Source organism: Leucopleurus acutus, assembly GCF_964270905.1.
Source record: "Leucopleurus acutus genome assembly, chromosome: 21".
In the NCBI taxonomy this organism is placed as follows: Eukaryota; Metazoa; Chordata; class Mammalia; order Artiodactyla; family Delphinidae; genus Leucopleurus; species Leucopleurus acutus.
In genome coordinates, this window is record NC_139163.1 from 17,300,220 (window position 1) to 17,313,167 (window position 12,948).

At 40.7% G+C, this 12,948-nt stretch overlaps 1 protein-coding gene across 2 annotated transcripts in view; it reads right to left on the reverse strand.

Annotated features, from left to right (window-relative positions):
* Positions 1 to 291: 291 nt before the first annotated feature.
* Positions 292 to 12,948, reverse strand: part of SLC7A2 (solute carrier family 7 member 2) — a 70,498-nt gene continuing 57,841 nt past the window's right edge. For both annotated transcript variants that reach the window (XM_082863810.1, XM_082863811.1), the window contains 5 exons: positions 8,700 to 8,802; positions 6,092 to 6,297; positions 4,901 to 5,067; positions 4,062 to 4,170; positions 292 to 1,934 (listed from right to left, as the gene is read on the reverse strand). In XM_082863810.1, coding sequence (XP_082719936.1) covers positions 1,738 to 1,934; positions 4,062 to 4,170; positions 4,901 to 5,067; positions 6,092 to 6,297; positions 8,700 to 8,802 — 782 coding nt within the window. In that variant the 3' untranslated portion in view covers positions 292 to 1,737. The remainder of the gene's footprint in view (positions 1,935 to 4,061; positions 4,171 to 4,900; positions 5,068 to 6,091; positions 6,298 to 8,699; positions 8,803 to 12,948) is intronic.

Consider the following 12,948-nt stretch of genomic DNA (forward strand, 5'->3'; position numbering starts at 1 on the left):
AAAAGCTGTCAGAAAATAAATGTTTTCCTTGCCTTTGGAGTAAGCTGGTCACCTGGGCTTGATAATGTTCTTCCTGGAAATAGAACCCATACATATGTAAGTGTTTAGACTCAGTCTCATCTAGTGAACCATATAATTATTTGTAAGAAAAATAATTAATGAGAAGCAAAACACACTGCAGATAAGTAGTCCACTATTGGAGAACCCTATAAAGTAAAATACAGTAATTATAGAATCTTACATTTAAAAACAAACTATTTACTCATACAAAGGTTATTGTGTTTCTATGGCTTTAATTCAATTTGGTTAATTTTTCAGCTTGACGTTTTAAACGATCATGTATTTTACCAAAATATTCTATTCCCCGACCACTGATGGGTTTTTGTAGAATACTAGAGCTTGTATCAATAGGTTTAGTGTGGTCATTTAAAAATAAATGAAATAAAAAGTGCTAAACAATTTATGGGATGGGGGAAGAAAAACATCCCTGTTTCCAAAAGAAACATCAGAGGCAAATTAGATCTGAACCCCTAAAATTGGGTCAAATGCACTTTAATAACCGAATAGGCACTTTAAAATCAGAATAGGGGAATTTTCGTTCCTTGTATCCCTTCACTTTTTCCTTCTTTTTTGCATATAGTAGAAAGAGAATTTGCTACTGAGTTAGAAATAAAAGTTGAACTGTGATTGTTTATTAAGTAATGGAAAAAAGTATGAACCATTCCACCAATTGTGTGATCTGGGAGATTCTACTGGCTTATTTTAACTGACTTTTAAAACAGGGGTGTTTGGGGTCTACTTGTCCAAGCACAAGTCTACTCTGATCTTCAAACATATCCTCATCTCTGCCACTTACATGAGCTTCCTGCCCATGGGGACCGCGCTCACTCTCTAGCACAAAGGGTCCCAAGTGGATCACACTACCTCTCCCAAGCCTCTGACTGGACTGGGACAGGGCAGGGGGGAATATATCATTCACAGAAGGTGAAGGCCTCACATTTAAGGACCACTGTTCCCAAAGAGGACAGTAGTTCAAAGGGGTGCCTGACATCTGATGACACAGAGGGCCACTCCTGCCCTGCGCAGCCCGGCAGACACGAACACTCCTATTGGCGAAGGTTTTAGCAAACTGTCACACCTCACGGAAGAAAAATCTGTACTAAACCCACTGCTGGCATTTGTAAGTTGTAGAAAAGGCTCATTTCCTATCCCCTCCTCTTACTCCAGACCAATGACAGACACTGTGATGGGTAAATGCATTTTTAGCATGCTCTAACTTGACATTAATAAAGCCTAATAAGGAAAAGCAACAGCTATTTCCCCAACCACACCCAGCACATACAAAATATTTTTCTATTCCGTGATTATCTCCATTTCAGTATGTGCAGTATATGCTACCGATTAATGACAACACTGGAAAAATGCAATACAATAATAGTAAAACACCAACAACTTTTAACATTGATATTCCCCAACATATACAAACATACACACACACACTCCCACAATCCCACTATCTGGGGGACATTCATCACCGAGGAGCGAGCTCAGGGTGTTTTCCCTGGATGCATAATTCACCATCTGAGGAGGTGCTGTCCAGGCGAGTAAGTATAAATTAGGGTGAACTGTGTCTGCAGCAAACCGATGACAACCTAGCATGACGATGACGTCCGTCATGGTTCACTCCATGTAGGATATGTACGTGAAGACTGTGGACCAGCTCTGCTCGTGCAGGTACTAGCATTCACTTGTCTTTTCATGGAATATGAAAGGTAAACTCAGGTTTCTTTGGTGATGGTCATTTGCTTGAATGGCAGATTTTTCTTCTGTCGCTGCATTAATGCTGTCTGAATAAATATCTTCATCGTCATCGTCATCCCTCGAATTACCCTCCAGGCTGTGTCTAATGCCATAAGCGAAGTAAATCAGGAAACCTTTTAGAGGAAAAAATCAGTGTCTTAGGTGTGTCAGAAAATGGCTGTTTGTATGTGGAAAATTCAATACAGAACTTAATAGCGCCTTTTGCCTTCTCTTTCTGTGCTGTTTTAGAAGGACGGAATGCAAGTACAGGATATCCCATAAAAGGTCCCTGGCAAACATCTTCCCAATAGAATGTGCTTCTTCCTTTTTAACCTGCAATCTTTATATGCGTGTTTTTTTCAATAAATATTTTTCAGATGTTTATGTAGAAAAAAATTTTTTTTACTTTCTCAACACTCAACACTACACTAAACAAAAGGATCTGTGGGGAAAAATCTCATATACATCCCCCCAAACAAGTGGCGGGTTAACAAAGACACAGTCAGATATTTTGGAAAGCACGCCCTGTGTGAACAGGGGACATGGGTGTGCCTTACACACGTTACTGTCACCAGGAGAGGATGGAAAACTGTGTACTAGGCCAACTGTTTATTATCAGCCATGCTGACCGGGGATCAGAGGGAAATGTTTGAAGTATTCTCGCAAGATATGTAGGCATTTTGCTGTATTGTAGCTATATTTTAAAAAATTGGTTGAGCGTTTTGGGTTGATGTGAAATGCATTATAATTTTCCCATGTAAAATCATGGGAAGCAGGCTACCAATGAGTATTTTGGTAAGTCCAGTTATTAGGAGTGATTCTATTTCCTCTCGTGTCCTTCGAGGTTTGAAGATCCAACCCTCCTTGTCCTCAAATAAAGGTACTGTTATCACCATTTTACAAAGAAACTGAGGTACAGAAGCAGGGGTATAACATGGCCTAGGTGACACAGCTAATACATGGCAGGGGTGGATTGAAACGTGGAGAGTCTGGCTCTGTAGTTCATGCTCTTCACCAAGGCCAAGTACATGATTAAACCTCAGTGAGCTACGACTTGAAGAAAGAAGCAGTGGCTTTTGGAAAGGCAGGAAGGGTAGAGAAGCTCTCCACCAGGTTACAAAGAGATTCTTCTGGACTCAGAGTAGGGGAGAGAGTTCTAGGGTCCTGTTCCCCGGGGCTTTGGGCTCAGCTTCCTGGCAGCACCTGGGGAGGTGGCGAGATCACAAAGGAATGGCTTTGTGGTACATTATGGAGGGCAGAGCCGACGGGCAAGTGATTACCGTCAGGATCCCGGCCCTGATGCAACAGAGCCACCTATCAGAAGTGGCCACAGTGACAGAGAGAATACTCCAGAGTAACCTGCATGGAGGGATAGCCTTTGATGCACCCCAATTCCTTGACACAGTGTCAGATCCCCCAAATATGGGCAAAACTCTAGTGTGGGGATGGGTGGGGATGGGCAAAACTGACTAGGTTAAATCTCCTATCAACTCAAGTGGGTTGGTAGCTTGAGACTGAAAGTAAGTTAAGTTACAGCCACAAAAGAGATTCATTCGTTCATAATAAGAGATTCATTCTTATTAAGCCAATGGGAGGACTGTCAAAAAGCATCAACTCTCAAACTCCTCAGCCCACCAAAACCAATGCAGACTTAGCTCTCATTTCTCACTGCTGCACCTTTCAGCCACTTCAGTTCATATTTTGAAAGACAGTTGGTGCTCAGTGCTTTAGTTACAACAAAGTTAAACTCTTCATTTCTAAGTCAATTTTCACATAGGAAACTGAAGAAGTCATGATGGAGAACAGTGCAGAATAGATATAAATAAGCTCACTCTTGTTATTTAATGCCAAATTCCACCCCAAGGCATTCTGATATCAGAAAAGAAATTTCTTGATATAAGCACATTCAAATTGTTGCCAGAAATCCACTGGTACTCTGGAAGGAACTGGCTTTGGAATCAGACTCTAGGGCTGCCATTTGCAATTTAGATCCCTTGACTTTTAGGGGCTTCATTTTTCTCACTCAAGAAGTTAGAAAAAATAGGACCTATAGAGTTTTACAGGGCTACTGGGAGAACTGAATTTTCCAAAAGTATCTGGAAAAGTAAGCACTCAGATGTTCTAAAAATTGGGAAAGGAAGAAACTGAAAAAAAAGTCTTTATTTCTAGGAAGGGGGAGTGGATGCATTTCTCTAATCACAGTGCATGACATTGGAAAAAGAGAGCCCACGTTCAGAAAGCAAAAACATTAAAAGACCTACCAAGCGCCATCCAAATGCTAAATCTGATCCAGGTGTCTGCACTCAACTGGACCATCAAGTAAATGTTCACCAGGATGCTGAAGGCTGGCAAAAATGGTAAGAATGGAACCTAAGGGGGGAAATATCTTCTTAAATATACTCAAATTTTGAAAGCACATTCCCCAAATTATTTCGACATGGTGGCAACTAATTTGACATACATGCTTTCACACTGTGTCAGTAAGTTTATATTCTCACAAAAAAGACAACCTGAATAAAGGCCACTCATCTTGAGAATACTAAAAGGAGCACCATATTTCACATTGTTTACTGCGGCCCAAAGCAACAGAGGATTTATCCAGCCCGCTAACACCTGCATCATCACCAAGATGCGACTGGTTTCAAGGTTTCGTTTACTTTAGGGTTTACCGGTTTAGTTCAGATATCAACAGGGCATGCCTCTGGAACTGGCTACTCATGGTATCTCAGGGGGATCCTACTCTTAGTTCAAATGGGACAAGATAATTTCACTTGCAGTGGAAGGGCTTTTGGTGGAAATAATCTTCCTGGGAGGGTACTGAATTTCCAAAATAAAATATTCTAGTTATTCTTCTGATACTTCAGAATATCGGACAAGAAATTTGTTTACTATTATATAGAATAATGTGATAGGGGCACATTCAAGTTTTTGAAAAGAATACTTTAGACAAAAAGGAGCATCTCAAAGAATTGTGACACTCTTGTTCATTGGTTAACGTCATCAGAAGTGCTTTTTTTTTTTAAAGAAACAATTCACAAAAACTAACGTACAAGAGAAAATGTGCATAATATTTAGGATCTCCAGTCCTCATGACACGTACCATAAAGGCTACTTTTTGCTGATTCTGAGGCTGCCTCCAAATGATGAGCACGATGGCAACGCAGAGAACAAGCAACAGCACAAGAAGAGCGAGGCTCCACGCTTCCAGCCTGGCAATCGTGTGGACTCCGTGCGTGGTCAAAATACTCAGGCCCAAAATGAGAAATGCTGCAGAGGTGACATGTTCGGGAAACAAAATCAGCACACGCCCTTCACTCAGACTCCTATGTTCAAAGAGTCTATTTTGATAAGACATCAAGTTCTTTCTAGATCTGCTCTGCCAAATACTAAAATTCTTCATTTTTATTCTGGGAAGAAATGGCTAATTTCCATTCTGATTTAAGAAACACGGCTCGCTTACTCATGACTGTCTCCCCTTAGAAGCCAGCCTCCCCTCTGGGCACTACCATCTTGCCTTTCGGCTCATGGGCTACAGTCTCAGATGAGATCACGTGGATTGATGGGATGTTGTCCGGGGTGGCTACTTCCCTTTTTTCAAATGGGAAAAGCAGGTCTGTTCATGTTCAGCTGTTGTAAACACTGACTGTTTATGTAAACAAATAATATATGATCTGCACCTTTTCTCCCTGTTTCAGAGAGTGACATCACCGCCCACCCACCCTTCTCTGACCATCAAGTCTGCATTAGGGGTCCCTCCTATGTGCTCTCAGAGAAACCTGTACTGCTCTTAGCTTGCCGCCAACAGTCCTGTTCTGCAAAACCCAGTGAGAGCAAGGACCATCCCTCTTGATATCCCAAGTAGCCAGCAGAGTTCTGGCCACACTAATGATGCTCAATAAGTGTTTCTGAAAATATGCATGATTACGTAACTGTGGGTGAGCAAACAGGATCTGCTATATTGCCTCGCAGTCTCCTTGGGTCTCCGTTCAGTTATTGCCAGGTGTACTTTGCTTCACACAGGAAGCACCCTCGCAGCTGACAAAATGGACCAATTTTGTACTTCTGCCACTCTCGCCTTAGGGAATTTCTTCCTTTCTTCTTCAATTACCAAGATATAAGCAATTTATCCTGCTAATATAGAGATGAGCTCAATGACCAGTGACCAGTTAGGTTCAAATTTCAGGACTGAGGATAGTGCTAACATATTCTTTCATCCTTTTTCACATCATACCTGCTCTACCTACATATACCTGCTGGGTCTTTATAATGTACACAGTTGAAGGGGACTTACCAAGGAATCCTACCAGAAAGCTCACGAGAGAAGCCGACCGTTTTGTGGGCAGAAGCGAGGGGCTGAAGAGGGTTCGCAGGCTGAAGCCCTGTCCTGGCGGCACAGTGACCTGGGACTCGCTTTTGGAGGCAGTGTTGGCACACGATCCCAGACCTTCTTTCTCAGGACAATATTTGGGCTGCTCGTAAGATAAGCCAGGCTGGTACCTATTCCAAAATAAAGGCACGTGTCTTTATTCTCAACGGACACTTGGTCCAAATGAAACGAGCATCTGAAACTCTAAGAGAGACATTTCCATTCACAGCTGGTGCTGTAAATCCACACGTCTTGTGGCTGCAGCCCCAGAATGCACTGAAGCAAGCCACACACCTGCTCAGCAGAATATCTGCAGCAACTCTGACTTTCCTCTGATAGCCACTTGATTAGAAAGTTATGTACATTAGATGCCGAAGAGAGTTACATTTTATTTTATTTTATTTTTTTAAACATCTTTATTGGGGTATAATTGCTTTACAATGGTGTGTTAGTTTCTGCTTTATAACAAAGTGAATCAGTTATACATATACATATGTTCCCATATCTCTTCCCTCTTGAGTCTCCCTCCCTCCCACCCTCCCTATCCCACCCCTCCAGGCAGTCACGAAGCACCGAGCTGATATCCCTGTGCTATGCGGCTGCTTCCCACTAGCTATCTACCTTACGTTTGTTAGTGTATATATGTCCATGCCTCTCTCTCGCTTTGTCACAGCTCACCCTTCCCCCTCCCCATATCCTCAAGTCCGTTCTCCAGTAGGTCTGTGTCTTTATTCCTGTCTTACCCCTAGGTTCTTCATGACATTTTTTTTTCTTAAATCCCATACAGAAGTGTTAGTATACGGTATTTGTCTTGCTCTTTCTGACTTACTTCACTCTGTATGACAGACTCTAGGTCTATCCACCTCATTACAAATAGCTCAATTTTGTTTCTTTTTATGGCTGAGTAATATTCCATTGTATATATGTGCCACTCTTCTTTATCCATTCATCCGATGATGGGCACTTAGGTTGTTTCCATCTCCTGGCTATTGTAAATAGAGCTGCAATGAACATTTTGGTACATGACTCTTTTTGAATTTTGGTTTTCTCAGGGTATATGCCCAGTAGTGGGATTGCTGGGTCATATGGTAGTTCTATTTATAGTTTTTTAAGGGACCTCCATACTGTTCTCCATAGTGGCTGAACCAATTCACATTCCCACCAGCAGTGCAAGAGTGTTCCCTTTTCACCACATCCTTTCCAGCATTTATTGTTTCTAGATTTTTTGATGATGGCCATTCTGACTGGTGTGAGATGATATCTCGTTGAGAGTTACATTTTAAAGTGAGGCAAGTGTGACAACAGGATGATTATTCTGGAAATATCTATGTCCAAAGGAGATGCAGTTCACAAAAACAGCACAGAAACTCTGGTTAAATATCAGCTACAGAGTAACATACAGCCTTCGGTTTGGCCTTCAAAGGCCTCACTGCAACCTGTCTCTCTGGCCTCATCTCCCTCATCTCATACAGCCACCTCCCACCCATTCTCCCCTATCACTGATCCCCTTCCCCTTTAGCTGGCATCAAGATATCAGCCTGCTTCAATTCCTAGTATCTGCCCAGTCTCCCCAGTGTGGTCTTTTCCCTCTGAGCAGCCTTTGGTTAAACTTAAAAGTAACATTTGTCCCCCATCCAAAGAAGAAATACGCTCACTGAGAAGAAAATACACAAAAAGGGGGGTACGCAGAAGAAAACTGAAGCCACCCATTACACCACTACTCATGAATCACTGCTAGCATTTTGGTACAATTTCAGCCAGGTATAAATGCAAATATGTGTATATATATGCAAAAATCATTTCTTCGTGTAAATGTATGTTACTATTTAAATAAATTCAGATGCTACATATAGCTTTGCATCCAGAAACTGATATATTTCTCCATATAATTAAATATCATTTTATTTGCTGTTAGAAGAGTCAAATGATAAATGTACCCTTCTTTATTTAACTATTCTTTTTTTTTTATTGAAGTGTAGTTGATTTACAATGTTGTGTTAGTTTCTGGTATACAGCAAAGTGTCTGTGTGTGTATATATATATATATTCTCTTTTTCATATTCTTTTCCATTATGGTTATTTTAGGAGATTGAATATAGTTCCCTGTGCTACACAGTAGGACCTTGTCGATTATCTATTTTATTAACTATTCTACTATTGATATTCAGCTTAGTTCAATTTTTTCACTATTGCATATATCTGTGTGTGCCTCTTTGATTAAATCTTTAGCATAAAAGCTTAGCAGCTGGATCACTGGGATTAAAAATATAGTATTCTTAAGTGTTTTTATACATTACGAGGACTTGTTGTTCACATAGATTAGGCCTACCTTTGGTAATTCTCAATTTTAGTTGATTCTTTGCTTACGGACCAAGTATGCTAATTATGCTTTGTACTCACGTTTGTATGTCTACGGCCTCTCACCTCTGTGAGACAGCTAGCTCCTTGAAAGCAAGGTCAGTGAGCCCTAATTTTCCCCGGGCCCCACATGACACACACTCTTCAGAACCATCCGGCAATGAGGACAACTCACCTGAGGATGAGAACACAGGCTGCGACCAGAGAGTAGGCCAGAAGGGTGCCGATGGACATCATGTCCACGAGGGCCTTCAGGTCAAAGAGAAATGCCATCACAGCTATTGGGAAAAGAGAGAACAGGGAAGAAAACAGCCTGTGAGAAAACTCCACACAGCTGATAACTTCCAAGTCAGGGATAAGTGATGGGCACTTTTTTGTTTTAGTGCCAATGGTAAGTCAAAGTGTAGTAAGCGTATTTCTCACAGTTAATGAGATGTTCTTGAGGTCATACAAACTGCTAATAGAACTTCAAAAACCCTCGGCTGTCTATCTAACAAAACACATCTACTTTGATTACTTAAAAAATATTGGCCTGACAAAGAGTGAAAATATTATATGACAGAATACTCTCCTTTGATGTTTCAGAAGGAAAACACTGCTAGGAAATACTGGCTGGCTCCTTTTTAAAAAAACATAAAAGAATGCGAACAGAAGAGCTTTCATTATAGATGTTAATCATTTTAATTCCCATCTGCACTCTGAGTTATATCTTCTACAGAATAAAATAATGTCCAATTAAATTATGTTTCTGATAGTAGCTAAATTCTACTCGGATTAAAACCACACAATCTGACTAAATTTGAGCGATCTGTGACCCATCCCCAGGCCCCAATAATGTTAAGAGGCAAAGTATAATTTATACAGTTGAATAGTCAACTTGCACTTAGCAACGTTTTTTCTCCATTGAAACATCAAAATAGTGATGATATTAACTTGAATTTACCAAATAGTTGTCCCTATCATAATAAGTAGAAAACACCACTTTCCACTCATGGGGTGTTCCAGACACCTCAGCAAGCTTTCTATCTCTATGATCTCCATTTGTCTTCAATTCAATAATCCTGTGAGACAGGGGAAATTATTTAGATTCAGCTTCATAGCTCAGTATTTGACTGTTTTTAAACAAAACCCCAGCAATTTCACATGGTTTAACTTAACCAGATTATTATCCTCTTTTTTATAGACAGGCTGACTTAACAAGGTTACAACTAGTAGGTAGAAGCGGGGTTCCAGCTAAACCAACATGCCCGTGCCCCTTCTATAATAGCACACTGTTTCTTTAAATACACCCCATGCCTTACTTTGAAAAATCTCCATTGCTAGTATAGTTATACATCAGATTAAAATTTTAATATGTTTTGTAAGAACCACAGATACCCAAAACAAGGTAGCCAAAACAGAAGAAAATGATTAATTATCCATACAAGCTCTCTGATTTAAGTTAAAAACAAGCAAAGCAAGATGTGGGACTACAGAATAACAAACTATAATATTTTAGAGCATTAAAAATGCTACAATTATCTTATTTTAATTATTAATTTCAATATCTTATTATGCTGGCAAATTAAATTCTTCCTGAAGGAAGAAGAGTACATTTAAAAAAATTCTGAATACATAGTAGAGAATTAATGGGCAAGATTTTACTGGGAAAAAAAAGCTTTTATGGAGTAAATAAAATATGTTGTTCTTTGTCAAGATTTATGAACTATCTTTAATATCATAATGCACTGTTTAATCATAAAGTGGACCTTAAATCATCTAGTGCAACCTTCATTTTATGGGGGCAGAAATCTAAGCACTGAGAAAATAAGTGATTTGACCTCCCAACCTCCCAACAAATTTGGCCCCAAAGTGCCAAATTTATTACAAAACATTATAAAGTGCAGTTGTTTAGGCAAATACTTTCTGACTCTGAAAGAATCCCATTTCATACATAATTAAGCATTAGTGTTCTCTAATCTAATTTCCCCAAAATTCAGAGCCTCAACAAAATTATCATTTTTTGGTTTGAATTTCTACTACCAAGAGTGTTTATTTATTTATTTCATCTATAAAGCTGGCTAAAGTCTTTCTCTTCCTCCATATAACAGGGGCTTTAGGCCATTCTCTTGATCTGTGAAATCTCTTTGAAAATTTCCACATGGAATAAGAATCTGGACAACTAGGGTGCCTGCTGGTTGCTGGTGGGAGACCTTGACGCCCAAGGAGATGGGTGGAACCCCCACGTGAACCGGTAGGACGTAGGGGGACTGAGGGGGGAAGAGAAGTGGAGGCCGGACAGGACCAGTGCCCTGGAGGGGTGGCTGGAAGGGGGTGGGGTTCCCACACCTGGAGGGACCCTCAGGGACTCGGATCAAGGGGGAATGTGCTAAGCATTTCCCCTGCCCAATTGGCCCGGCTCTCAGGCAGGTCCTACACCCTCAGAGGGCCCCTCCAGGCCGTGTTGCTCCTGGGGGCTAGGAGGGAGGTTGTGGGAGAACAGGAGAGGCAGGCGGGAAGGGCCCTCCAGGACCAGAGGAGCAGGAGAGGAGCGGAGGGTGTCTGCCCCTCCGACTCAGACCAAGAAGCCTGCTGTGCTCTCAGGCTGGGTCCCCCACCCTCTGAGACCAGAGGCACAGCCAGGACCTCTTCTGTTGAGCCTAAGCCCCACCCCCACAAGGGCCTTTTCCAGCTCTGTGGGTCCTAAGCATAGGCCCCATCCACTGCCAAAACCCAGCCCCTGCCTAAGTCCCGTCCCCACAGCCAAGGCCTTTTCCACCTTTTTTTTCCTCCTCTTTTTTACTATTGTGGTTCTGTTTTACCTTCCAAAAGTTGTTTCACCTATATTTTTATATTCTTTCTAACATATCTGTTAGTTTCCTAGTCTAATTTTATTTTTTACTCTTTGTTATTGTTCTCCTTTTTCTTTTTATTGCCACCCCATGCAGCTTGTGGGATCTTGGTTCATGAGCGGGGGTTGGGCTGAAGCTCCTGTGGTGGGAGCTCCAAGTCCGAACCACTGAACTAACAGAGAACCTCAGACCCCAGGGAATATTCATCAGAGTGAGGTCTCCCGGAGGTCCTCATCTCAGCACCAAGACCCAGCTCTACCCAACAGCCTACAAACGCCAGTGTTGGAAGCCTCAGGCCAAACAACCAGTAAGACAAGAACACAATCCCACCCATCAAAAAAAAAAAAAAAAAATGAGACAGCAAAAAAATATGTCACAGATGAAGGAGCAAGGTAAAAACCTACAGGACCAAATAAATGAAGAGGAAATAGGCAATCTACTTGAAAAAGAATTCAGAGTAATGAGAGTAAAGATGATCCAGAATCTCGGAAATAGAATGGAGGCACGGATTGAGAAAATACAAGAAAGGTTTCACAAAGATCTAGAAGAACTAAAGAACAAACAAACAGCGATGAACAATACAATAACTGAAATGAAAAATACACTGAAGGAATCAATAACAGAATAACTGAGGCAAAAGAATGAATAAGTGAGCTTGAAGACAGAATGGTAGAAATAACTGCTGAGGAGCAGAATCAAGAAAAAAGAATGAAAAGAATTGAAGACAATCTCAGAGACTTCTGGGACAACACTAAACGCATGAATGTTCAAATTATAGGGGTCCCAGAAGAAGAGGAAAAAAAAGGGTCTGAGAAAGTATTTGAAGAGATTATAGTGGAAAACTTCCCTAATGTAGGAAAGGAAATAGTCACCCAAGTCCAGGAAGCACAGAGAGTCCCATACAGGATAAACCCTAGGAGAAACACACCAAAACACATATTAATCAAACTGACAAAAATTAAATTCAAAGAGGAAAATATTAAAATCAGCAAGGGAAAAGCAAAAAATAACATAAAAAGGAATCCCCATAAGGTTATCAGCTGATTTTTCAGCAGAAACTCTGCAGGCCAGAAGGGAGTGGCAGGATATACTTAAAGTGATGAAACAGAAAAATCTACAACCAAGATTACTCTACCCAGCAATCATTCAGATTGAATGGAGAAATCAAAAGCTTTTCAGACAAGCAAAAGCTAAGAGAATTCAGCACCACCAAACCAGCTTTACAACAAATGCTAAAGAAACTTCTCCAGGTGGGAAAGAAAAGAGAAGAAAAAGACCCACAAAAACAAACCCAAAACAATTAAGAAAATGTAATAGGAACATACATATCGATAATAACCTTGAATGTAAATGGATTAAATGCCCTAACCAAAAGACACAGACTGGCTGAATGGATACAAAAACAAGACCCATATATATGCTGTCTACAAGAGACCCATTTCAGACCTAGGGACACACATAGACTGAAAGTGAAGGGATGGAAAAAGATATCCCATGCAAATGGAAATCAAATGAAAGCTGGAGTAGCAATACTCATAGCAGATAAAATACACTTTAAAATAAAGACTGTTATAAGAGATAAGGAAGGACACT